Genomic DNA, 25,161 nt, shown 5'->3' with positions numbered 1-25,161 from the left:
CAGAACCTTGCACATTCAAAGCAAGCTCTCTACCACTGATCTACATCCCCAGCCCTTTAAGCTGATCTAGAGTGCAGAATTATAACGAGACAGAATTCTGAACAAGTTTCTGAGAAAATTGGACTTTTAGATCTGATTTCTCTGAAACTTCTTGACAGAATGTCATTTGGAATAAGCATTTATCCTGTTTGCATGTTATCTTCTCCCTAAGGACTGAAGCAGGCATGGAAAATTCCAGTTGGCCTATGCCTGAAATAAAGTCTTCACTTACTTAAAAGAAACTTAGTGGTGGAATTTATGCCTTTTATGCATTTTTAAAACTGTTTTGTATCCCAGTTGATTTGATGTTCATGAAAGCTCTTGTTACAGGCACTAGACAGATGGGGTAAGCTACAGTTAGACTTGGTTAAAGAATAAAATGATTAGGACCGTGGAATTATCCAATCCTTTTTTTTTTTAAATTAAGAATACTGGTTGTGGAAGGAAAAAAAATTGTAGGAGTCTCACAGTTGTGTGACAGAAGAGTTGGGATAATATTCCTGTTGTCCTCTCCCAGACTTGGTGTGTAAGACCCACATTCTGAAATCAGTCACTGAACATTCCTCCAAGTCAGGGACCATGCAGGCCACAAGTGTTCCCAATGAGAAGACATTCCTTTGCCATCCCAGGACTCACTGTCCAAGAAAAAACAGACATGTAGACAATTCCTTACAGTGTTATCTGAAGGAGGTAAAGGTCACCTTGAGTGAGATCCCTAGAGAAGGAAACTGCGTCTATGTTGGGAGTCAGGGAGGGCTCATGCCATTGGGTACTGGAGACAAAGGAGGGCAAGTCATGCCATCCTGAGACCAGGAGAAGCAGCAGCAGTTTCAGACAGATGGGGAGTCAGTGGGGTCGGGATATTCCTGAGAGAGGAAACAGCATACAGAAGGCCCTGAGGAATTTGAGGGCCACATATATCTAAGAATCTTCTATGGATAGTTTCACATTAATGGAGGTGGGGCCACAATTGGTGGAAGAAAACTCCAGAAGAGCCAATAATAAAGAGAAAAAGAAGAACAAGAGTGAAAAGGATGCATGACTCGTGAATACCATCCTTACTTTAAGGTGATAGAGGTCTTTTAGAGGCTGAAGGGAAGGCCTTGGTGAAGAGGAGAGATTGAAACTGTGAGAAAGGAAAGGGGTGACCATCAGAACTGGGCGCAAGGGGCAACAGGAAGGAACGGTACCCAGGGTGCAGAAGCCGGGCCCTTTGGAAGGGATGCTTCTCCTAGGAGTCAGGGCAGGCAGTGGGAGGGGCAGGGGTGGGTTGGAGAAGCGTAGCCTTTGTTTACAATGGGGAGCTGAGAGTAAGGTAGAGTTGACTGGGAACTTAAGGACAGTGCTGGGGTTTTAGACTAGTTTTTGGGCATAGGGGCTGACCAGAGACATACTATGGGATGCTAAAGCCTTCTTGAAGACAAGTGGCAAATGGATACCACAAAGTTATAGAGTATTGGATACAGAGAGCAAACCAAGTTGTTCACAGAACATACAAGTGGGTAGGCCCATAGATTTCGAGCTAAGGGCTGGGGTTCAAAGCTTCTTCCCCTATACCTTCTTCCTGTGTCCCTCTTAGTCCTACTTATGTTATCATTACCCCATCCATAGATTTGTGTGATTTTTCTTCTGTAACACTCAGCATTCTTGGCATAAGAACAGAAAGTATGTGATAGTGTTGACCCACAACTGAGGGCTAATTAAGTAGGAATGGAGAAAAGACAAGATACTGAGAGTTGAGGATGCTGGTGAAAAAGAAAAATTGAAATTATACAACATGGTATGAAAACAAATGGAAGGAAACAAAAGATCTAGAGTCAAGAAGACCCCGGAAAAGAGAGAAGACTCAAAGACATAGAAATAACTAGCTGTACTGAGAACTAGGACATGCACTGTCTAGAAGGACAAATTATGATAACATGGGTACTAAAACTGAAGACTTCATACAAAGATGGAAGCATCATCTTTTTTAAAAAAAAACATGCTAATAAATGGAATATGAGAAATGGTATAATTTTATGACTCATGAGCATTCCTGTCTTTTATTTTGTTAGATTACCTACAAAAAAGGTCACATCGAACAGCAGTCTCAATTCACATCTCTGGCTGATCCTCCAGATATTGAATTTGCCAAGAAAGTAACCAATCAATTGAGCAAGGTAAGTAAACAGAGCTGGGACCCTGTATCTTTTGGAAATTCTGCTTAATGATTTCAACCATTTAAGAAAGAAACTAAAGGTGAATTGAAAACAAAACAGAATGTTTTCTGCATGTGAAACCAAAACCCTACAGCAAGAGTAACACATCTATCCATACTATAAACGATGTTAATAAGTTTAGCCAGCTTGATGACTTGGTCATTTTTAAATGTCAAAATCACCTTTTGAAAACAGAGCCTGTGTCCTAATGTCACTTGACATTTTTACTTATGAGACTAATACTAACAGAGTAACTTGAATAACTGCATCCTTCCATAGAGGATCTGGGCTAATTTGGTGTGAAGACACTTTACAGTTTTATACAATCAGGTGTGCACAGATAAGAATGTGTGAGTGGGCCCTCAGACACAGCTTAGCTGACAGCACTGGGCAGTACACTCCATAACTTTTAAGGCCCTAGCAAGCAGCTTAGTCTGCCTATATTTAGGCTGGTGAACTAGCTCAGAGGAATGCAGCCCTGATAAGGAATGCAGCCCTGACAAGGAATGCAGAAACAAATGTTGAACTGCTGAATAGGCCCATGCTGAAGTCCTGTTTTAAATTGGTCCAAATCAGGTCACTTTCTCCTGGGATACTGCTGCTTTTAAATACCTTTCTTTGTCCTCGGTGGAGTTGAGTCTCAGTTTAGTCTTCTGCTTGAATTTTCATGGAACCTCAAGATTTCTACTTTAAAAAAAAAAATTATCTTGGGCCAGGCATGATGGCACACACCTGTAATCCCAGTGGCTCGGGAGACTGAGGCAGGAGGATCACAAGTTCAAAGCCAGCCTCAGCATCTAAGGGAGGCTCTACACTTACTGAGACCCTGACTCAAAATAAAAAAATATAGAAAAGGGCTGTGGATGTGGCTTAGTGGTTGAGTGCCTCTGGGTTCAATCCCTGGTACAAAAAAAAAAAATTAAAAAAATAAAAAATGATTTGCTGGTGGGGGTAATATTTCTTTCCTAGAGAATGAAAAAAAGATACAGATGATGAAATCACTTCAGTGTTTGCTTTTGTGGACTACACTGTAGAACCAGGAGCTGTTTATAGAAAGAATCTAGAAAGTATAGTGAATTTTCACTAATAAGAAAACACCAACCTGACATTTTCCCAGGGCTAAGCAGAAATTAACTTAAGTACTGTGTAAAGAGATGATTACTGAAAATGTTGCTATTGGAAATAAGATTGGGGAGGACAATTTATCTTTTAAAATAAAAAAGTTGTTTTTAAATGGTCATTTAGAGATAAAAAAGAATATTTTTATTTAAAGCATATTTAAAAAGATGTCTTACTAAGGAAATATTCTTTTACCTTATTTGAGTATGCAATGTTGGCAATTTTAAAAACTCACTTTAAACCCCTCTGTAATAATTTTTTTTTCACCAATTTAGGTTAGCTAGATTAGAACTATGCTTTTCAATCTGGTAACCACTAGCAAAATGTGACTATTGGGCCTTTGAAATGTGACCAGTATAAACAGAGTATATTAGTCAAGTTGGGCTCTATAACAAAATGCCATACACAAGATGGCTTAAACAACACACATTTATTTCTCACAGCTCTGGAAGGTGGAAGTCCAAGATCAAGGATTCAGTTCCTGGTAGGGCCTCCTTCTTGGCTTGTGGATAAGCCACCTTCTTGTTGTACATGGTAGAGACAGAGAGCTGTGTTCTCTCTTACCCTTCTTATAGGGACATGACCTCATCTAACCCTAAGTATTTCCAAAAATCTCCACCTTTAACTACCATCACATTGGGGGTCAAACCTTCAACAAATGAATTTGTGTTTGGGGGAAAAATTTGTTTCATAACACTCAAAGCTCTATATGTGAGAAATATACACTTGGCCTTGAAAACTTACTAGGAAAGAAAAAAAAACAATGTGAAGTAGCTCATTATTTTATATGATTACATGTTGGAATGACAATATTTTGCATTTAATGGGTTAAAGTATATTATTAATTTCCCACCTGTTCCTTTTTACTAAAATGCCCTTCATTGTATGTCTATTGGAGATTGCCACTCTATTTGGATAAGGTGACAGTGTAGGGTACTTTGAAAGCATTGCCAGACCTGAGTTTACCCTTGTGGTACAATATGAGATAAGGGGAGAGTGGCTGTGGATAAAGGTCACTGGATTTGACCATAGTGACATAATTCATCCTAGTCTTATCTAGATTTCCAAGTTCTTAATGACTATTGTGCATCCAGAATAATAATCATGCTGGAGATTAATGCTTGTGCTTGGCAGCACTCCATTTAGCAAGAGAGGCGCATGGCTGCCAAGGGTGACTTATCTATGGGGCTCTTCCCTTCTCTTGAAGTCTCCCCCATTAACAAGCTCTTCTGACCCATATTCCTACATCATCATGTCCTCTTTCTCTCCAAAAAACCTCCTTTACCGACTCTCATGTATTTAAACACTTGGCATTCCCTTGCCAGATTGTATCTTCCAGATCCCTCCTTTGACTTACAGTGCAGATGGTAATGGTCACATATCTGCAAGAGTTATATTCATAATACATTCTATTTATCAGCCTTCCTTATTATTACCTGTCAGAAGAAATTCTCTTACCTTGGTCTTTGGCTAAATTAATGAGCTACCTGCTAGCACCCTCTCCTGGCTCAGGTGTATGCTATAGCACTAAATGCAGATGGATAGGTAAACAAATTTGTTCATATCAGCAGATATTCTTGGTGAGGAAAATAGGTGCCCTGTCACCACCTAGAAGTGGGGTTCTGAATGGAACACTTGGAGGTCCCTTCAGTTCCTCTGGGCCTGCCTCTCTACTTCCCTCCAGATTGACAATAGTAAAAACATAAGATTTTATGTTAGAAACTGGAATCTAGAATTTTTTTAAAAGAAAATCTTTCAGCAACATATTGTTACATAGCAAAAAACTCTGTTCTTCTGAAATGGAAACTCTATTGCATAGAATTGAGAAGACTCCTATTGATTTTACAAGAAGAGATTTGATTGAGTCAGGAAGGTAACCCTGGGCCCACAGTTGGCAATAAAAATACCAGTTGGGACCCCTTCCATGCTCTCTGAAAGGATAACTTCTATGAATGGGGCCATCAGGAGTCTCAGGTTTAGCTATTCACAGAAAAAAATGTGATTAACTAACTAGCTTTATATTCCTTTCTATTTAATAACCATATAAAAACTCAGATGCAAACATGGAAAATAGAAAATGAGGTCATATGCTTCACCAAGACATTAAGGGTCCTGATTGGCAATTCAATGGAAGTCACTTTAGTTGACTTCTGGGGAGGATAGACAATGCTTTGGGGACAGAATCTTGGTCTATTTATTGACATGTGGCCCCCTCTTAGCCACAGAAGGTGTCCTAGAGCTTGTAATTGTCCCAGTGTATTTTCCTCTATTGAACAAATAAAAAGAGTAGGGAAATTTAATTTTTTTTCTCTAGGTGTCCACTGGTCAATTCTGAAGTCAGTGGAGTGGGAGAGAAGTGGTAGGAGGAGTTGGATGTCACACCCATGTGATGGTATTCCATGTGTCACCACAAAATGCCCCAACGTGCACAGTGAGACTCCTTGGATGGCAGAGAGGCTCCATTGGCATCTGCCTCCCTCTTCCTCTTACTCCTCCAGCTACAGGGCTTTGTCCTTTTAACTTCTCTCCACCTGCAAATTCAGGGGAGGCCATGACTTCCTCAGCAGCTAACAAGAACAGAGTCATCCTGGACTCAGGAGTGGACTGCAAGTAATCCATCTCCACCCTGACCCATTTCAGCTGCTGTGTAGGAAGAAATAATAATCTTTAGTTCAGATAGGTTAAGAAGGCAGGAAGGACCTTGAAATGAGGGGTCTGGTGGTCTTATAACTCTGTTTTATATCTTGTTTTAATATCTTTTTAAAAATCAGACATCTGCCTTTCACTGTGAGGATTATCTCCTACTCAATTTTCATTCATCTATTGACATAATACAGGAGCCCAAGGTTTGACCCTATTATTTAGGACTATCTGCTGCTTCTAAACTTCAAATGGCATTACAAAGTTCTCTGTATCTTGGTTTGGGGATGCGTCAGGCCTGAGTGCCCCTCCCAATCCTACAGTTTTCTTCCTCTGACAGCAAGCAGGATGAAGGGCTATATCCCTACCCAAAAAAAAAAAAAAAAAAAAAAGAGTTTAGAAGATCTTGAATTATGTGTTCATAAAGAACCTCTGAAAATTTAAGTGTTTTCTTTTTTTCCCCTTAGCAAAAATACAGAGAAGACTATGAAAAGAATGTCAAAGGCAAATGGAGTGAGACACCTTGCTTTGAAATTGCAACTGCCAGAATGAATGCCGATAACCTCAGCACAGTAAGTAGGAACAGAAGGCTAGGTTTCTTAGCAGGGGACCCTCTTTCTGCATGACTTCTAGCCATCTACCACATCTCAAGTAGTGCCAGAGCCCTGGAGGTCCCTCTTCTTAGGGACAAGAGGTGATGCAGAGTTCCTATTTTAAAAGAAATCCCACAAACTCTTTCCTTTTAAAAATTTATTTTGAACAAATGCCCTTATTTTTACCTCGATTTTCACAGGAACAAGATGGTGAGACCCTCTTACTGACTGCAAAGTGCAGTTGGTATAAGTTAAAGGGGCTCTTTTGTGTTTATTCTATATGAATCCCACCATTATATGCTATTATAATGCACCAATAAAAATATGGAAAAAAATAAATTTATTCTTTGCATGGGGCACCAAACTACCTTTGTAAAATTGATTAATTTAGTTTCTTTTAATGGGAAGTTGGAAATTTAATTGTTCTTTTTCTTCACTCTGCTTCTTGCTTTCAAGAAGCACTTTCTTAGTAGCCAGAACAGGCCTTTCTAATTATTTTTCCAGCTTATTCTGATTGTTCTAAATCTCCATTAAGTTGTGATCATTTTTGCAAGGGCACCACATTCTCTGATTGTAATCTGACCTCTTAAACCAAGGGGTGTTTGGCTTTGGATGACTTCAAATGCCCTGTGTCCTCTTATGTGAACTCTTGCACGGTTTGTTCTCCAGTATGTTTATTGTTTTACAGAGGAAATATCAGGAAGATTTTGAGAACCTCAAAGACCAGATCTACTTTATGCAGACCGAAACACCAGAGTATAAAGTGAATAAACAAGCTGGGTTGGCAGCTAGCAAGGTATGAGGGATTGTCCTGTTGATCTTGATGGTTTCAGTGGGGTAAATTTCTAACTCTGCTCTTACACATAATGAAAAAGGAAGGGTGGGTTTTGGAGGGAACTATCAAGGTTGAGACCAGTGAATTTCAGGCATTTGAAGAGCAGAATAAAAACAATAATATATCAGCAAAAGGAGGTAAGTGCAGAGATGGGAAAGAGCCGTATAAGCTGAGGAGCAGGTGAAGTGGGAAGGGAATCATCAAGAGTGTCAGATATTTCTGAAGTAGGTTTGCTGACCCCTGGGTGGCAATCTGTAGAACAATTTGGTCAAATCTACTTGGAGAGGGTCCATGAGTGAATAAGAAGGAAAAAATTGAAGTGATGAGTATATTCAACTCTTTCAAATCATTTTCCTGGTGGGGAGGGAAGAAAGACAATGGGGAAGAAGCTGATGGAAAAGTGGATGAAGAAGGATTTTGTAAGATAGGAGAAAAAAAGAAACCCACCATGTTTCTATGATGGAAACCTTCAGTAGACAGGGGACATGGGTTGATGTTGGAAGACGGAGAACGGCTGGAGTGGCATCCGTGATAGGTGAAAGGGGACGTGATCTGGTGCTTAAGAGGAGGGATGGCTTTGTCACAAGCCTTGACAATCCACCCACATAACAGAGAAGTCTTTGTATCCCAGAAGCAGATAGGGGAGAGGGGGATTTGTGAATTTGCTCTCTGGTCATTTCCATTTTTCAAGAACATATATAATTCCATAAGGCAGAAAGGCTGTGTCTTCTACGCCAGTGGAGTCCCCCTGTGATACTGTAGGCTGCAGGATTGGTGCATCTGAGTTTCAGCCGTGTGTCTCTTGCCTTACGATACTAAGCTGATCCATTTTGTTTTCTGAGATTCTTCAATTGTTGGTCATTTATTTAGGATTCTTTAAACTTCTATGATTATCCCAACTGAAAGAATGATTTAGACAAGGGATCATGCTCAAAACCAGAATCTTGTTCTACCCCCCACTGATGTGCTCCTGGTAGGGACTTGAGGCTCTCCTCCCAGCCCACCACCAACTTACTGCTTCTGCCAGGGCTGAAATGAAAAGTGCAAGTTGGGAAGGACAGAATGACAGGGTGAGGTTGCCACTATTCTTCCCACCACAGCTCTTTCCTCATCTTCCTGCTTGTGCATTAAATATGTGCTGCTCAACACACAGTCGCAGGTGAGGCATGAAAGAAGAGGGTGATGATGCTTCTAGCTGAGTTTCTTTAAAACTGTGTTGACAGAGAGGCAGCTGGAGGGTAAGAGCTGAGTGAAGGTTCTACAGCAGCAGGCATCTGGGACCCGATGTGCTGTCTTTATTTGTGTCATTCTCTCCCCCATTATTTATGTATCTTTTTTTCTCTTTGAGGGCTGGGACCATGTGTTATTCTTTCTTGTGTCTGTCTCAGAGCCAGGCACATAATCAACCTCCTATGGATATTTCTGAATAAATAAATGAATGAGAAGAAAAAAGTATCCTGGAAATTTATGCAGTTTCTCTGCCGCTATTATGAGTTACTATGAGTAAATAGTTTGTAAAATGTCAAGCTGCCATTTTTCTAAAAAGAAAATTGATTTGTGGAACTATGTCATAATACCCATGATGGAGATTGGGGACAAAAATAACTGGAGTTACTTTATCACTTTATTCATCCTACAGGTAAAATATAAAGAAGACTATGAAAAGAATAAAGGAAAAGCAGATTATAATGTACTTCCTGCTTCAGAGAACCCACTGCTCAGGCAGCTGAAGGCGGCAGGAAATGCCCTAAGTGATGTAAGTATACTCTTCTCAAAAAAGTGTCTTATAAACCTTGGCTGCAAGAATGATGTCTTTTTTCTTTCCATAATGACTAAATATATACATAACTTTACAAATACTTGAAGGTTAGGGAGTAACCATTTCATGGGAACTAGTTATGAATACCTCTGAGTGAGATAAGGCTCAGTCTCTGCAAGCTTGGGGACTTAGTTCAATGAACAAGGAAATCCTCTTGTGGTTAGAAGCTCCAAGTGGCTGGACCTCTGTGGGCAAAGAACACAAGGAGATGTACAGTGATTTTGACAGAGCAGAAGACTTTCAAAGACAGATATTAACCCCAGAAACCATCGTTTGCTGACAACACAGCTTAAAAGATTGCTCCCTGTGTCTCAACAGGAATTTCTATTTTCTACATGTGGAATTAAGAGTCTGACTAAGCCAGTAGATGTAAAGTAAATTAGATAAATAAACCTGACTTTGATATTTAAAGACTAATGACCTAAGACCAATTTGATCTCCCCCACCACACCACACACACACTCAATATGTGATCATTTGAGGTTTTTCTTTATGGTAGATTGTATTAAGCTTTCTCAATAGTTAATCATTTTATGCATCTCTCTGGGTGGGTTGGTTATCTTTTCTTTACCCTTGAAGGAAGTCAGTGCCATAGGAAATGTGTGCATGAGATTGGGGAGGGGTGGGGTGATGGGGCAAGTGAGAGAGTGCAAGTGTCCAAAATGGTTCTGGGAAATCAATACAAAACTTGTGCTTTGAAATGAAGGACATCTTTATCAATCATGTACAATCCCAGGCGCAAATCTGCTTTTGTTGATAAAAGCGGGAATCTAAGCACATTTTAAAAGAATAGAATCATTTTAAATTTTGAAAACCCAACATGAAAAATGTAACAATGATCTGCTTTCACAGCTGTGCATTTAAAACCAATAATTGATTCATTGCTGTTCAAGCTAAAGATAAATCCTAGCAGAGAAGAAGAGTTAGTAATGACTCATTGTTTGGATTCTCATATAGGCCTTATTTTGGGGGGATTTTTTTCCTCCCTTGGTACAAGAAGGAAGAGAGATTATGGATTTCTCAACCTATGTTTACTTCTTCATGAGGGTTTATTAAAAAAAAAAAAAAACTTGTTCAAAAGTTCAAAACCTCCATGTGTGCCAGGGTATCCTTAGTGAGGAAATTATGTGCATTGAGACAAAGAATAATCTAGAGATACCCAAGCATCTGAACTAAGGCCTTGGTTAGAGGTGGAATATTGGTTTCTTAATTTTTAAAATGTTAAAGACTTATGCTTTACAATACTTGCTAATACAAAAGGCTTGTGATTCATGGCACCCCATGTTTGACTGTCAGCTTTTAAGAGAGTTGACAGGCAATATCTTTTCTTCTTTTGTTTAGTTTTGGAAAATACGAGTGTTCTAATCAGCGTGGGAGTGACAGGAATCTATTTTAACTGATTTTTTTTTCTTTGACAGAAACTATACAAGGAAAACTATGAAAAGACAAAGGCAAAGAGCATGAATTACTGTGAGACCCCCAAATTCCAGCTTGATACTGTTCTACACAACTTCAGTAGTGACGTAAGCAATCCTACCCCCGCGGTTAATAAGGACCCATCATTTGATAAATTACTTAATCAATGAACAAATGAAATACATTTTGTCTTTCAGACTAAATATAAAGATTCCTACTTAAAGAATATTTTAGGACACTATGTAGGCAGCTTTGAAGATCCATATCATTCACACTGCATGAAAGTCGCAGCCCAAAACAGTGATGTAAGTCCTGAGACAGTTGTTTGGCTTTCCAAATAGCACATGTTGGGGGGCGGGCATACAATGGTTGCATCTTTTTATCTACTTCTTTTTGTCTTCATAGAAAAACTACAAAGCAGAATATGAAGAGGACAGAGGAAAAGGCTTCTTCCCCCAGACCATAACTCAGGAATATGAAGCCATCAAGAAACTAGATCAGTGTAAAGATGTAAGTCTCTAGTGTGAACTCGGAATGTTATTGCCCTCCATAGTGTCTAGTGGTCAAGATAAAGTTAAAATGTTGACACTTATGCAAATGTAAGTGAGGAAATTGTAAGAAACCAAAATCTATCTTGTAATAGAGTAGCTATTTTCTTCCTTTGGCATTCCCACATTTCAAGAGCTAATTCCAGCTCGTTTTTCTTAAATGAGTTATGGGGACTCTGAGGACATGAGAAGGCTTTTCAGATAGCTGTAAGAGCATCCCCCAAACTACAGACTATAAAACTAAAAAAAACTAAAGTTTTCAGTTTTAGTTTTTTAGACTAGTTAGAACTAGACTACAGTCAGTGAATGTTTCATTAGCATTGAGGAGGTAAAGTTCTGTCTGTGATTCAGCCCATGGATCACCTTGGATTTGACAGGTGCTGATAAAACAAATCTCTTTGCTTCCTACAGCACACCTATAAAGTCCATCCAGATAAAACAAAATTCACGCAAGTTACCGACTCTCCAGTTCTGGTACAAGCCCAAGTCAATTCCAAGCAACTGAGCGATGTAAGTTCCTCTAAATAGCTAGGAAATCCACTTATAAGGGAGAGTATTTTATAATTCTATATGTGAAATTCAGTTTTATTTCTTTATTGAAGGTCTGGTGATAAAACCCAGGGCCTCATTCATGCTAGGCCAGGGTTTTAACATTGAGTTATATACATCCCCAGCCCATAAAATCCAATCTTTTGTCACATTTATAGGAAAGGTTGTGTAAATTTTAACAAGTTTAACTTTTATATATCTGTAATCACCTAAAATATTTTCCTGTTTGGTTGTCTTCAATCTTCCTGGGAGAATAATGCTTCTGTGATAGAAACTGATGTCCCCCCTTAAAGCAGGGAAAATATGAGTCCTGGAATCAGACTAAACTTCCAGCTCTGTCACTTATGACCAGGTGGCCATGTTCTTTAACATCTCTGTGCTTCATATGTCCCTTGCATAATTTATGGCTGTTGTGGAAATCAAGTGAAAGGAGAAGTGTGAATAGCATTCAAGGTGGCCCTGACCAGGTATTCAACATATGGGATTTCTCTCTCCCAAATAAGTTTCTGGGAAATGGGAGTCTTTGAGACAATTTTTTTTTTTCATTTAAGCTCTGAGTATGAATTTCCAAACTTGTGTGAAAGGATAAAAATACAAGTGATCTCAGCAGATTCATAGTCAGAAATGAAGGCTCCTGTTGGAGCATCAGCAGCGCTGATGGACGTGAGGTGACACGCAGGGAGGCTTCTCTAGAAGTGAAACATTGATAATGAAAGGAAGATGGACTATGTGTGTCTCAGGACCTAGCGGGCCCACTGTGGCGTGCACAGGGGAGGGGTGAGGTGGGGGAAATCCACTTCATTCCATGAGGGTCTTGCCATGGTGACTCTTGTGGTATCAGCTGTCAAAGGTCCAGCACATGGGCTCAACAAAGCAGGGTGGCCAGCTGGAGCTCTGGATCTCTCTTTCATCTTAACAACTTTGTTCCTACACAAAATGTTCCATGCAAGAGAAGTTTTTTAATTTTGCAGAAATTCTTCTCCTGAACTAATTGGTTCTCTTCTACCCCTGCCCCCCCCAACACCCCTTTCTCTTTTAGCTAAATTACAAAGCTAAACATGAAAGTGAGAAGTTCAAGTGCCACATACCCGCTGATACTCCTGCCTTTATCCAGCACAGAGTCAACGCTTACAACCTGAGTGATGTAAGTCCCATTCCCACTGTACCATGTGGGGTACTGACAACCAGTGCTTTTATCTTTGAATTGCCTCACTGCAGTTTAACACAGGCTTCAAGGTTAAAGATGGAAGAACAGTTAACATTTACATCGTGTTGATATGTCTGCCAAGGTGACTATGAGAGTTCACCTTGTAAGATGTGTATAGCCATTTTATAAGTAGCTTCATTCAGTTAGGAAATCTTAATATCTTTTAACCAACCCTAAAACTACCACCTCTCAAGTATGCTTAATTGCAAATCTAGGTATTAGATCTTTTCACCATATTTTCATTTGTGTTATGCCACAATTAATTTTTTCAGAACCTGACATTTTAGATATAATTTCATTTCCATTTATTCCCCAGGCCTATAATGTCCTTATTTTACACAAATTATACTTATTTCTCCATGTAAAAGAACTTGCACTAATGAGAACGCAGCGTAGTTAAAGGGCAGAAGGCCAGGTATCTATTGCCGTCTTTCATTTTCTGAGCTTAATTTTGTAGAAAAGTCAAATTACCCTTGAGGATCTCAATTTCTTCAATTCTATAAATGAATTCTAAGATTATCTGGCATCAATGAGTACAGTAATGATTCATGAAATAACCTTTGCAAAGGATTTAGAGATCAAATGAAAGTGATGCCCTTATACCATAAAAAGTAAGTTAACTGTAGAATATTTGTGTGCCACTCTATAAAACATTCAGTGTTTAGAAATCAAATATTAGTATGAAAACTAGAATTAATTTAACGAAAGATTCTAAGGGAAAGCAGAGAAGCCTGATCTTGGAGAATTACAAATTCTAGCTTCAGAATTATCTGAAGTATGCATGATTTCCTCAACACTGCCCAGAGTCTGTCTGTTTGATATTTAGACGAGGTAACACTTACCCTTTAGCCGTTAGGTGTAACGATACACTTATCACTTTTGTTCCTGTTCCTTTGCTGAAAATTTCCTGTCCAGAATGTTTATAAGCAAGACTGGGAGAAGAGCAAAGCTAAGAAGTTTGAAATTAAAGTGGATGCCATCCCCCTGCTGGCAGCCAAAGCCAACAGCAGGATTGCCAGCGACGTGAGTATGGCCCTTCCATCTGGGCAGGAGGCCCCAGGCTGTGTCCTGGTGAGTGGGCTCCAGCAGGTGGGATGTCTTTGCAGGTGATGTACAAGAAAGACTATGAGAAGAGCAGAGGGAAAATGATTGGAGCCCTCAGCATTAACGATGATCCCAAGATGCTGCACTCCTTGAAGACGGCCAAAAACCAGAGTGATGTGAGTTTCTTTGTAAATCACTCTTACTTTCAGATTTGGCCACACTGATGTTTAATATAACCTTGAGTTGTCTATTAGTTAGCCTAACTGATATCTCAGGTGCACGATGACAAATCAAATGTGAAAGGCCCGATGATTAAGAAAGATGAACTTTCTCATTTTTACTGATGTCTCTGTACTTTGAGATGACGCTAAGTGTTACAAAGGTCCCTTAGTGTCCTCTGTCTCATTAGGAGGAAAAATGTACTAGCTATATCATTTTCTTTATTGTTTTTCCTAGAAATGGGCTCCGTATCTTAGTATATATAAATGTATGTAGCCTATGGTATTCGTGTATTCATTCAGTGCCCTGAGCTGATTAAAGTTGTTTGCAAAGACATAGGCAGGAAAATAAAAAGCAAGATGTGAGAAAACCAATTCACAGACAAAAAGCAGGAAAAACTAGATAGAACATAAACTCAAAAACAAAGTATTTTACTTTAGGAATTTTATAAAGTATCGATCTCATTGTAAAAACTTTAAAACACTTGCTAAAAATAAAACCTTTACCAAAATTGTTTTTCTAATTTCTATTAAGAAAATAATATCCCCTAACTTTCATATCATTTACAAGTATTCTTATCTTTATTGAATATATTTTTTGATTTCTATATGAGAGAATTAAATTAAAACTAGAAGAAAGATGATACATACATTAAAAACAGAAGTCATCTTTTCATGTTTTGCTATTACAAAAAAAAAAATGTTAGAACTTAATGATAAAGCCAACTTCTGGGAGTGTAATAAACTGTGTTTTTACCAAGTGGTAAACTGATGCCTCTTCTAGACTATGCCCAAGTATCTAAGGTCCACCTTATACTGTTACACCTCATTTTGCATCTAAAAAAAATTCATTTTTCTCCCAAAACATTCAAATGGAATGAATTATTTTAGTACAGTAACTTTCCTGAATAATAGTATTGATGTGCTATAATTTATTCAGTCTGAGAAATATTGGGACAAATAATGTAAATACATTTATGGTTTTTAGCAGATGAGATTATACAAGACATGAGCCTCAAGCATGGATGGATATCCTGCTTTTCTGCTTAGTGGAAAATACATGTGGAGAAAATACATTGGTGAAAGGGAAGCAATGGCATGCCAGGCTTTTATTCCATGAGATGAATTTTTCTTTGTTTAATTTTCTTTTCCCTTTGACAGAGATTATACAAGGAAAACTATGAGAAGACAAAAGCAAAGAGCATGAATTACTGCGAGACCCCTAAATATCAACTTGATACACTGTTGAAGAACTTCAGCGAGGTTTGAGTGGCCCAGGTTACCTCTGGGGTGGGAAGGCTTTCCTCTTGTTTGACAGATGACTATTAATATGAATTGTGCACATTTTCTTTTTCAGGCTAAATATAAAGATTCATATGTAAAGAATATTTTGGGACATTATGTAGGCAGCTTTGAAGACCCATATCACACACACTGCATGAAAGTTTCTGCTCAAAATAGTGACGTAAGTTTGAAGACAATTATTCACGCCTCACAGAGACATTGTTTGGAACAATAGGAATCCTGATCTATTTTTATTTTTTCTCATTATAGAAAAGTTACAAAGCAGAATATGAAGAAGATAAAGGGAAATGCTACTTCCCTCAGACAATAACACAAGAATACGAAGCAATTAAGAAGCTGGACCAGTGTAAAGACGTACGTCAGCTGCCCTGGATTCTTGAAATTGGGTTTAGGGTTCTTGTGACATCTAGTGGTAAATTTAGCAGGAATTTAAATACTAACATCTAGTGGTTAGCCAGAGACATTAAATTTAAAATTTTGCTTTTTGGGTAGAATCAGGAAACACAAAAATTACTACAAAGAAGTCATTTCATTATGAAGTAATTTTAGGTTTTATAGAGCTTTACTGTCCTTAGTTTATATGTATGCAAATTCAGGGCAAAAGGAGGACACACAGGTTGGTGAGAGGTTTGGTATTCACCATTCCACAAATTTACAAGAGGGGCTGGCAGGTGCCAGGCACTGTCCTTGGTGCTGGGAAAGGATAGAGAACACAGTGAGATGCCTCTCCTGGAGCTTCCAGGGAGGAAGAGACAGATGATAAACAAAGGAAGAGAGCTCAGAAGCGAGAAAGATATGAAAAAATGATGAGAAAATCAGGAATTAAAACAGGATGCTACTGAAAGAGTGGTTCAGTGCCTTGAATTACAAGGTCAAAGAAGGTCTGAGACAACCACACCAAGATGAGCGGTAGAGAAGCAGGAAGAACAGTCTGAAAGGATGAGGTTACTGTGATACTGGGGAGGGAAGAGTAGCAAGAGGTAAAATGGCAGGAGGTGAAGGAGGGTGGATCCTGCAGGGTTCCTCCACCATGGTGCAGTTTAGATTGCAAACGAAATGCAATGGAGAGCCACTGCAGTGCTTCAGCGCTGGAAGATGAGTGACTGGGATGTAGCAGAAAGACGAGATAACTGCAGGAGGAGAGAGGAGGAAGAGCAAAAAAGGAGTTAAGAATGTTATCAATCAAGTTTTCAAGAATAAAACAACTTTTGGCTAGAGCCTTTTCATGCTTTAGTGTGTATATGAACAAGAATATGAAGATATAGCATAAAATTTCATTGAAGGATATCTTCTTTTCTAGCATACCTATAAAGTTCATCCGGATAAGACTAAATTCACGGCAGTCACTGATAGTCCTGTACTACTGCAAGCCCAGCTCAACACCAAGCAGCTCAGTGATGTAAGTGCCTGGCTGGTGCAAGTGTGGGTGACCCAGAGTGCTTGGCTTATTTAAAATGTCAGTATTTACAAGCTTATTCTTCATAGACTCATCTACCATCCCAATAATGTTATTTTGGGTTGAATAAAATGCAAATAAAGCTCCTAGATTGAGATGGAACTTAAGGAAAACCATGTTAGACAATAAAAGTAGCTCACATTTCTTCAATACCTCATTGATTTTTACTAGAAGTACCAGACTTACTCATTAGGGTCTATCATAAGCACGCTAAAACTTCATGCCATCTTTTTAAATGAAGCACCAACAAATGCATTTATTGGGGTAGGTAACAAGGCAAACATTCATATTCTTGAGTTTGCTAACAAAGATTTACAAAAAGAAAGCACACTAACAACAATGACTTCAGGCAATGATAAGGAACTAGTAGACAATTATCCTTCTGAACTAAAATAGAATGGCGTTGGAGAGTGGATGGGCATTTCAACCTTTTAGTTAGGAAAAGTGGAAGGCAGGAATGGCCCAAGCATGCTGGAATCAGGAAGAACAACATGCTTCCTAAACATGCACATTCTTGTGATTACCCAGTGTCCCTGTTAATGTGTAGATTCTGAATCACTAAGTCTGGGGTAACCTCATGCTCTGAGTCTGTAAGAGTTGTTAGGTGCTGCTGCTGCTGCTGCTGCTGCTGCTGCTGTGATTGCTAGACACACTGTAAATAGCAAGGTGCTAATGTGCTAAGTTCTAAAGTCAGGGAAAGATATAGTTCACCCAACTAGAAAATGTGTTTTAGTCACACAAGTTAGCCCCCATTCAATCGGTAAAGACAATAGCATTAGTATCACTTAAAAGTCATATCAGTTCATATGCAACTTTCCCTAGCATGTTAACATTTTGGAACCCTATAAATAACAGCTGAATACTAACCATATTGCCCAGGCTGGACTCAGCAAACTACAGAAGAATGTGGGGCTGTACAGTTGTCTAGTTACAGTGTTCTTCTTGTTGGCCCAGTTAGGCCACAGGCTCTGTCTTAGAGGTACTTAATGCACAGTTCTCAGTCTTGTGCATTTTGCTTTTAGCCCTAAAATTCAACAGCCTCATTCCTTCTTTATACTTCTACCTTATATCACCTTCTTAAAAATTTAAAGTCCCAAGTTTAATATTTTAATGAGAATTTATCTTTTTAGCCTAATATTTTACTTAGAGTTATTGGTGGCCTTTGTTACTAGTCTGATTGCAGAATTTCATAGGTTTTGGGTTTTCAGGCCCACTAGGCACAGCCTAGTGGTGTTGATCAGATTTGTTCCCCATGTATATAGTCTAATAGTAATTACGAAATGGTGCCCCAAAGTCTGGTTATACCACCATCCCTGAAAAAGAAAATGAGAATTCAAATTCTGTGCTAGATTTTGACAGGATTGAATTCTGTTAAGAGTTATTTTTCTTTAAAAAAAAGAAAAGAAAAGAAAGAAGAGGGCCATCAAAAACTTTGGTATATATATATTGCCCTACATAAATTGAAGGAAATTGCTACCCTGCACTGTTTGGATATCTGTCTTAATCTATTGTCTGTTGCTATAACAACATACCTGAGATCAAGTAATTTATAAAGAATACAGGTTTATAAATAAACCTCTCATATTTCTGGAACCTGGGAAGTCCAAGAATGTGATGCCAGCATCTGGTGAGGCTTTCTTGCTGCATTATAATGTTATAGCAAGACAGATCTAGCCACCCAGAGCTCACTTTTATAACAAAACCACCCCTGTGATAGCCCTTTTATCCTTTAATCCATGAGTGGATGAATGCATCCATCAGGGCAGAGCACTCATGATCCAGCCATCTCCCAGAGGTCTTACCTCTCAAATACCAATAACATATGACTTTGTGATTTAACTTTGCAACACATAAAACTTGGGGATACATTCAGCCCATACTAATATCCTTTACTGTTTTTCAGCTGAATTACAAAGCCAAACACGAAGGCGAGAAGTTCAAGTGCAACGTGCCAGCAGATGCCCCAGAGTTTATCCAACACAGAGTCAATGCCTACAACCTGAGTGACGTAAGTACCAAAGCCTCAGAAGCCTGTGTGAAGAGAGGAAATGTCACAGGTGTTCATTTAAAAAGACAAAATTAGGAATTATGCATACACACCACTGTTGAGATTGTTACCAGAGTGCAAGTGGAACTTGTAAGGCTCAAAGCATCGAAGACCCTTACTTCGCTTTCAGATTTTGTTTTCCAAGGCCTCTGTAATTATCAGAAGTATTCTCTCATTTATCCCTCTGCTAACCCCAGTAGTTTTATAAGGTATCTCTGATGTAAATATCCCATTTCACCTTTTGCAAATGGTCATCATTTTGCATTATCCATTATACATCAGGATAGCAGTCTTTAGAAAGTCCCCAGAAGCCAAGTGCAGTGGTGCATGTCTGTAATCCCAGTGGCTCAGGAGGCTGAAGAAGGAAGATCACGAGTTCAAAGCTAGTCTTAGCAGCACAGCGTATGGAGGCCTCAAGCAACTCAGTGAGACCCTATCTCTAAATAAAATATAAAAAAGGGCTGGGGATGTGGCTCAGTGGCTATGTGCCCCTGAGTTCAATTCCCAGTACCAAAAAGAAAAGAAACGAGAGTTTCCAGAACATTAAAGAGTGTTCTGGTACTTAACTTAGTGATATGGAGGAAGAAACTAGATGATAAGTAAATCAATACTACCATTTGGTAAATAAAGTATTTCTAGGTAAAATAAACCTACATATGCAAATTACGAATTTTTAAAAAAATTTTTTACTGGATTAATCTGTGTTCAATGTTGTTTTTATCATTTTCTGCTGAAATTTTCCTGTCCAGAATGTTTACAAGCAAGACTGGGAGAAGAGCAAAGCTAAGAAGTTTGAAATTAAAGTGGATGCCATCCCCCTGCTGGCAGCCAAAGCCAACAGCAGGATTGCCAGCGACGTGAGTATGGCCCTTCCATCTGGGCAGGAGGTCCCAGGCTGTGTCCTGGTGAGTGGGCTCCAGCAGGTGGGATGTCTTTGCAGGTGATGTACAAGAAAGACTATGAGAAGAGCAGAGGGAAAATGATTGGAGCCCTCAGCATTAACGATGATCCCAAGATGCTGCACTCCTTGAAGACGGCCAAAAACCAGAGTGATGTGAGTGTCCGCTCATCTTCAAGGGGGCTTCCTTGTGAGCATGCTGGAGGGAGTGACGTGAAAAAGCACCTTATGCCCTTCGCGCCCTCGCGTTCACATCTACACACCAACTCATCGGTTTACACTGATGAGAACTGGAGGAGGAGGAGTCCCCAAACTCTTGCACCTTCCAACATTGAGGACAGAAACCACTAATGGGTGCTTGGTGTCCTTTTCATTTTGAAAAATGTATTCAATAATAGCAATAGATTATCAATTGCCGTTCTCCAAGCCCCTTGGAAAACATCAGTAGATGTTTTCATCTAGGTGTAAAATAACTTTTGAAATGATGATTTTAAAACTACTTTGGAAAAAAAAATGTCATGAATCACAAATACAATATCTAAATATAGGGAGCTGGGGTAGTGGCTCAGTGGTAGAGCACTCTCCTAGCATGACATGAAAATAAATAAATAAAATAAAGATATTGTATCTATCTACAACTAAAAATATTTTTTAAAAGTTCTAAATATAGCTATTAATGCTTTTTATTGACTTCAGTAATTAGTACTGGCCTAGGTATAAGGAAAATACTCCGTTGATTATTGGCTCCTTGAGAATATCATAAAAAATTTTGAGCCACTTCTCTAGAAAAATGAACATTTTTTTTCATTCCTCTTGCCTGAATTTCAGGGATCTTGTAGATACCCTTAAGAGCACCTATGGGGCCATCTATCATTTCCTGGTTAAGTTTTTACTCTACAGGGGAAAACATTTGCTATTGCAAATTACAGTATATATTGTGTTTTTAAAATGTTTAGAGTAATAATGATATCCAACAAAACTTGCAAATAATCATTTTTTATTACAAAGGAAGATGTTCGTATCATGTCCTTTAATGTTAACGTTCGGTACGTTCCTTCTTTATTATTATGTCAGTGCTCACATACCTAATGCTATCAGTTCACCAGTTCCTCATACCCTCTCAATAAGGTTATAGCTCCCCATCAACACCATATGTGTCTTTATCTTTTGTTTTTAACCCTATCACTCAATGTATTAGAACACTAGGCACAAAATATATCAATAAATACTTGTTAATTGATTTATATTGGCAACTGAAAGACATAATCTACAAGTCATTTTCTCATAACATCCAGTCTGTATTTTGACAGATTACACATACACCTTGCCTTGCCGTCATATATATCTAAAAATAACAAATCAAAAAAGCCTATTTGATAAAAGCAACAACAATAAAAAGTATCCACACTAAATGCTAAACTGCAGGTATTGAAAAGCCATTTGGATCTTTGACAACATTTTCTATGCACGGATACATGTCTGTTTTATGAATACGAACAAAAAAGTAAAAATCACATCTACATACCAACTACAGTTGTGACATTGCTTTATCCATTTATTTATTTTTTTTATGTTTTTGCATACCATAATAAGTCTCCATATTTTCATAAGCCAGGTTTGAGATTTTACAATTAAGAGCTAAGTTTATTCAGTGAAAATGACAATCCACAAAATATGAGAAGGAAATCAAGTTCCCTTAGCTAAAAGATCGGTCCACTGGTGAAAGAAAGTTCCACAGGAGATTGATAATGCACACCTGTACTTACTAGCTCGGCACTGTCTCTGATACTTATGTGACTATAGGGAGATAGGGTGGGTTTATGATATTCCCACAGGCAGTGGGTCAGAATTTTTCTGTTAAGGCAATGGGTGAGAAGATATGATGAAGTCGTGACTTTGCCCTAATTAGCACCCTGTCTAATCATTCCAGAAAAACCGCCAAGAAAGGCTGGTGCCTCCTGAGGCCCTACCAGGACATTTGGTTTATGAGAATATTATACATAAGTGCCAAGGCTACTTATGGCTCAGTTTCACAAACTTTTCTCCTCTGAGGTTTTTTCTCCTCTGAGGTTGCAATCTGAAGCGACTTTTATTTTTTTTAATTTTTTAATTTTTTAATTTTTATTGTTGGTTGTTCAAAACATTACAGTTCTTGATATATCATATTTCACACTTTGATTCAAGTGGGTTATGAACTCCCATTTTTACCCCATATACAGATTGCAGAATCACATCAGTTACACTTCCATTGATTTACATACTGCCATACTAGTGTCTGTTGTATTCTGCTGCCTTTCCTATCCTCTACTATCCCCCCTCCCCTTACCTCCCTTCCCCTCTTCTCTCTCTACCCCCTCTACTGTAATTCATTTCTCCCCCTTGTATTTTTTTCCCTTTCCCCTCACTTCCTCTTGTATGTAATTTTGTATACCCCTGAGGGTCTCCTTCCATTTCCATGCAATTTCCCTTCTCTCTCCCTTTCCCTCCCACCTCTCATCCCTGTTTAATGTTAATCTTCTTCTCATGCTCTTCCTCCCTGCTCTGTTCTTGGTTGCTCTCATTATATCAAAGAAGACATTTGGCATTTGTTTTTTAGGGACTGGCTGGCTTCACTTAGCATAATCTGCTCTAATGCCATCCATTTCCCTGCAAATTCTATGATTTTGTCATTTTTTAATGCAGAGTAATACTCCATTGTGTATAAATGCCACATTTTTTTTTATCCATTCGTCTATTGAAGGGCATCTAGGTTGGTTCCACAGTCTTGCTATTGTGAATTGTGCTGAATTGACTTTTAAATTGTTACCAAAATTAAACTTGGTATAAAAAAACAAAACCCTTGCTATTCTCAGTGGGACTTATCTACTGTCAAGACTATAACAATCAGGTTGGAAAAAACTTGGTAACTATCCATTTAAAAATGACTCTAGAAAGTCAATAGTCTAGAAAGTCAATAGTTTATGAAGTAAATATCTTATGAAATCAAAGGCTTTAAATGATTGTCATGTGATTTTCATTAATTAAAAAATGATTCTTGGGCCTGGGGCTATAGCTCAGTGGCAGAGCACTTGCCTAGCATGTGTGAGACACTGGGTTTGATCCTCAGCACCATATAAAAATAAACAAATAAAATAAAGGCATTCTGTCTATCTACAACTGCAATAAAAATGTTTAAAAATGATTCTTGATTACAAAATGCTTCAAAGGCTAGATTGCATGAATAGAAAGAATGCTTACTAGTAGTCCTTGGGAAAACCTATTTTTAAATAATGCTGGCTTAAGCAGAAGCTGTAGCCCTTGCTGATGTCTTCTGTGAGTCTGGTAGCTGTTTTTTCGATCTAAAAATCTTTAGAAAGATCCATCCCTGTGTGCTTTTTCTGGGGCATTTCAATGATGGTTGACATATAAGCAAATTTAGGGGCCAAGTCACTACTCAGATGTTTGTACCCATTTGTCTAAATTCCATTTTCTGTACATTCTTGGAAATCCACTGAGGATGTGTGGTAATAAATGATCATCTCCATTTTGCAGCGTGAATATCGTAAGGACTATGAGAAGTCAAAAACTGTCTACACGACACCTCTTGATATGCTCCAAGTCACTCAAGCTAAGAAATCTCAGGCAATCGCCAGTGATGCAGACTATAAGCACATCTTACACAACTACAGCTACCCACCCGACAGCATCAACGTGGACCTTGCCAAGAAGGCCTACGCGCTACAGAGCGATGTGAGTGAATGGCCTTTCTCTATTCCCTCTTTGGAAGGTAGACACCAAAAGGGATTCCTACATCGAGTGATGCTTGGGTACTTCCCAGAGGCATCTGTGTTGTCCTCCGTGTGTGAGCAAATAGGTAATGGAAGTTACCCAAGTGGTTCTGCAGGAACACACCCTTCAGGGTTAGGGACCCTTGGTCCGGCAGGCACTCCACTACGATTTCCCTTTGGGAAAGTTATCAATCTTGCTGAGTCTGTACTCCTCCTCTGGTTAATTGGAATAAAACAAAAACATAGTTTGGAGGAATTAAATGGATGCCAAATACTTAGCATGGTATCAAAGCCTTGGTAAGCTCTCAAGAAACATGATTATCATAATTGTCACATTTATCATATGTATATATACACATATATTTTTTTCAGTACTGGGCATTGACCCCAGGGATGCTCTATCATGTAATTATATCTCTAGCCTTTTTTGAGTCACTAGAATTATAGGTGTGCGGCACCCACCACACCTGACTAGATTCATTATTATCAATAATTTACATAATCACTATTTTGTCTGCAAAAATATATCCTTTGCAAAAATCACTTTTTATAATTGAGTTTTTCTGCATATCATAACTAGCCAAATTAATGTAAGCTATAGAATCAAATACTTTATCCTAACAATTACATTTGTTAGGATAAAGTTGCAAGGACCACACAAAGAATATCAATTTGAATTTTGTGTCTAGAATATAAATTTTAGGTACCATCTAGAGCCAGACAGAGTGAATCTTTATTTTAAAAGTGTCAAGGAACTGTCCCCCAAATAAGACCAATTCCAAACATTAACTGCTTGCTTATGAAAATTAATGAGTTAGACTATGTTAAAATGTTTCATTGGCCAGTGTAGACATACTCCTAAACTGACCAGTACATATGAAGTATAATATATACAAATGCTTAGGATAAATAACTACTTGTGGAGAGCGGTGACAGAGAATGGGAGAGCAGTGACTGAGATCAGGGTCAAAGCTGATAAGACTCTTGCACAGAGCCTCTTTGGGCCGGGAGTCACCATAGCAACTAGGCATCCTGTACCCTTGCACAGAAACATTCCCAGGCAGCAGGAGCACCACAGCCCTGAAGTCATCAGAGACCCCCAGTTTCAGTCACTGCTCACCACAACTACTACCAAGTCTTATCTAATTAAAAAATGAGCAAAATTATCACCTTCAATGTGACCATCAGGGCTAATTTGACTCTAGAAACATGCTAGAGTTCCAGGGAGCAGGCAGGTGACATCTGATCATCTAAATATTTTTTTCCATTTATTCTTTGAAACACGGCTTTGAATTGAGCATTTTTCAAGATTAGAATCATAATTCCACAAACTTCTATTAAGTTGGAAATAAGGATAAAATGGTACCTAAGCCAACTAGAAGAAAAGAAAAAAAGCCTCAGGGCTGTTAAAATCTCTCACCAAAAAAGTGTCTATGTTAACCTTCCCGTGTGGAGTGAGGGAG

General features: G+C 38.6%; 1 protein-coding gene across 25 annotated transcripts in view; it reads left to right on the top strand.

Moving 5' to 3' along the window:
- The window catches only part of Neb (nebulin), a 205,594-nt gene that overhangs the window by 13,820 nt on the left and 166,613 nt on the right, over window positions 1-25,161 (top strand). For 24 of the 25 annotated variants that reach the window (XM_026387917.2, XM_026387926.2, XM_077802547.1 and 21 more), the window contains exons 10-28: window positions 2,094-2,198; window positions 6,464-6,568; window positions 7,278-7,385; window positions 9,064-9,180; window positions 10,662-10,766; window positions 10,857-10,964; window positions 11,065-11,169; window positions 11,619-11,717; window positions 12,796-12,900; window positions 13,879-13,986; window positions 14,070-14,183; window positions 15,387-15,488; window positions 15,583-15,690; window positions 15,780-15,884; window positions 16,831-16,929; window positions 18,890-18,994; window positions 19,783-19,890; window positions 19,974-20,087; window positions 23,463-23,660. In XM_026387917.2, the coding sequence (XP_026243702.2) occupies window positions 2,094-2,198; window positions 6,464-6,568; window positions 7,278-7,385; window positions 9,064-9,180; window positions 10,662-10,766; window positions 10,857-10,964; window positions 11,065-11,169; window positions 11,619-11,717; window positions 12,796-12,900; window positions 13,879-13,986; window positions 14,070-14,183; window positions 15,387-15,488; window positions 15,583-15,690; window positions 15,780-15,884; window positions 16,831-16,929; window positions 18,890-18,994; window positions 19,783-19,890; window positions 19,974-20,087; window positions 23,463-23,660 (2,118 nt within the window). The remainder of the gene's footprint in view (window positions 1-2,093; window positions 2,199-6,463; window positions 6,569-7,277; window positions 7,386-9,063; window positions 9,181-10,661; window positions 10,767-10,856; window positions 10,965-11,064; window positions 11,170-11,618; window positions 11,718-12,795; window positions 12,901-13,878; window positions 13,987-14,069; window positions 14,184-15,386; window positions 15,489-15,582; window positions 15,691-15,779; window positions 15,885-16,830; window positions 16,930-18,889; window positions 18,995-19,782; window positions 19,891-19,973; window positions 20,088-23,462; window positions 23,661-25,161) is intronic. The other variant, XM_077802538.1, reaches the window with a different exon arrangement.

Source organism: Urocitellus parryii, chromosome 1, assembly GCF_045843805.1.
Source record: "Urocitellus parryii isolate mUroPar1 chromosome 1, mUroPar1.hap1, whole genome shotgun sequence".
Taxonomy (NCBI): Eukaryota; Metazoa; Chordata; class Mammalia; order Rodentia; family Sciuridae; genus Urocitellus; species Urocitellus parryii.
The sequence above is the reverse complement of the archived record's forward strand: the minus strand, read 5'-3'. Positions and strand labels throughout refer to the sequence as shown.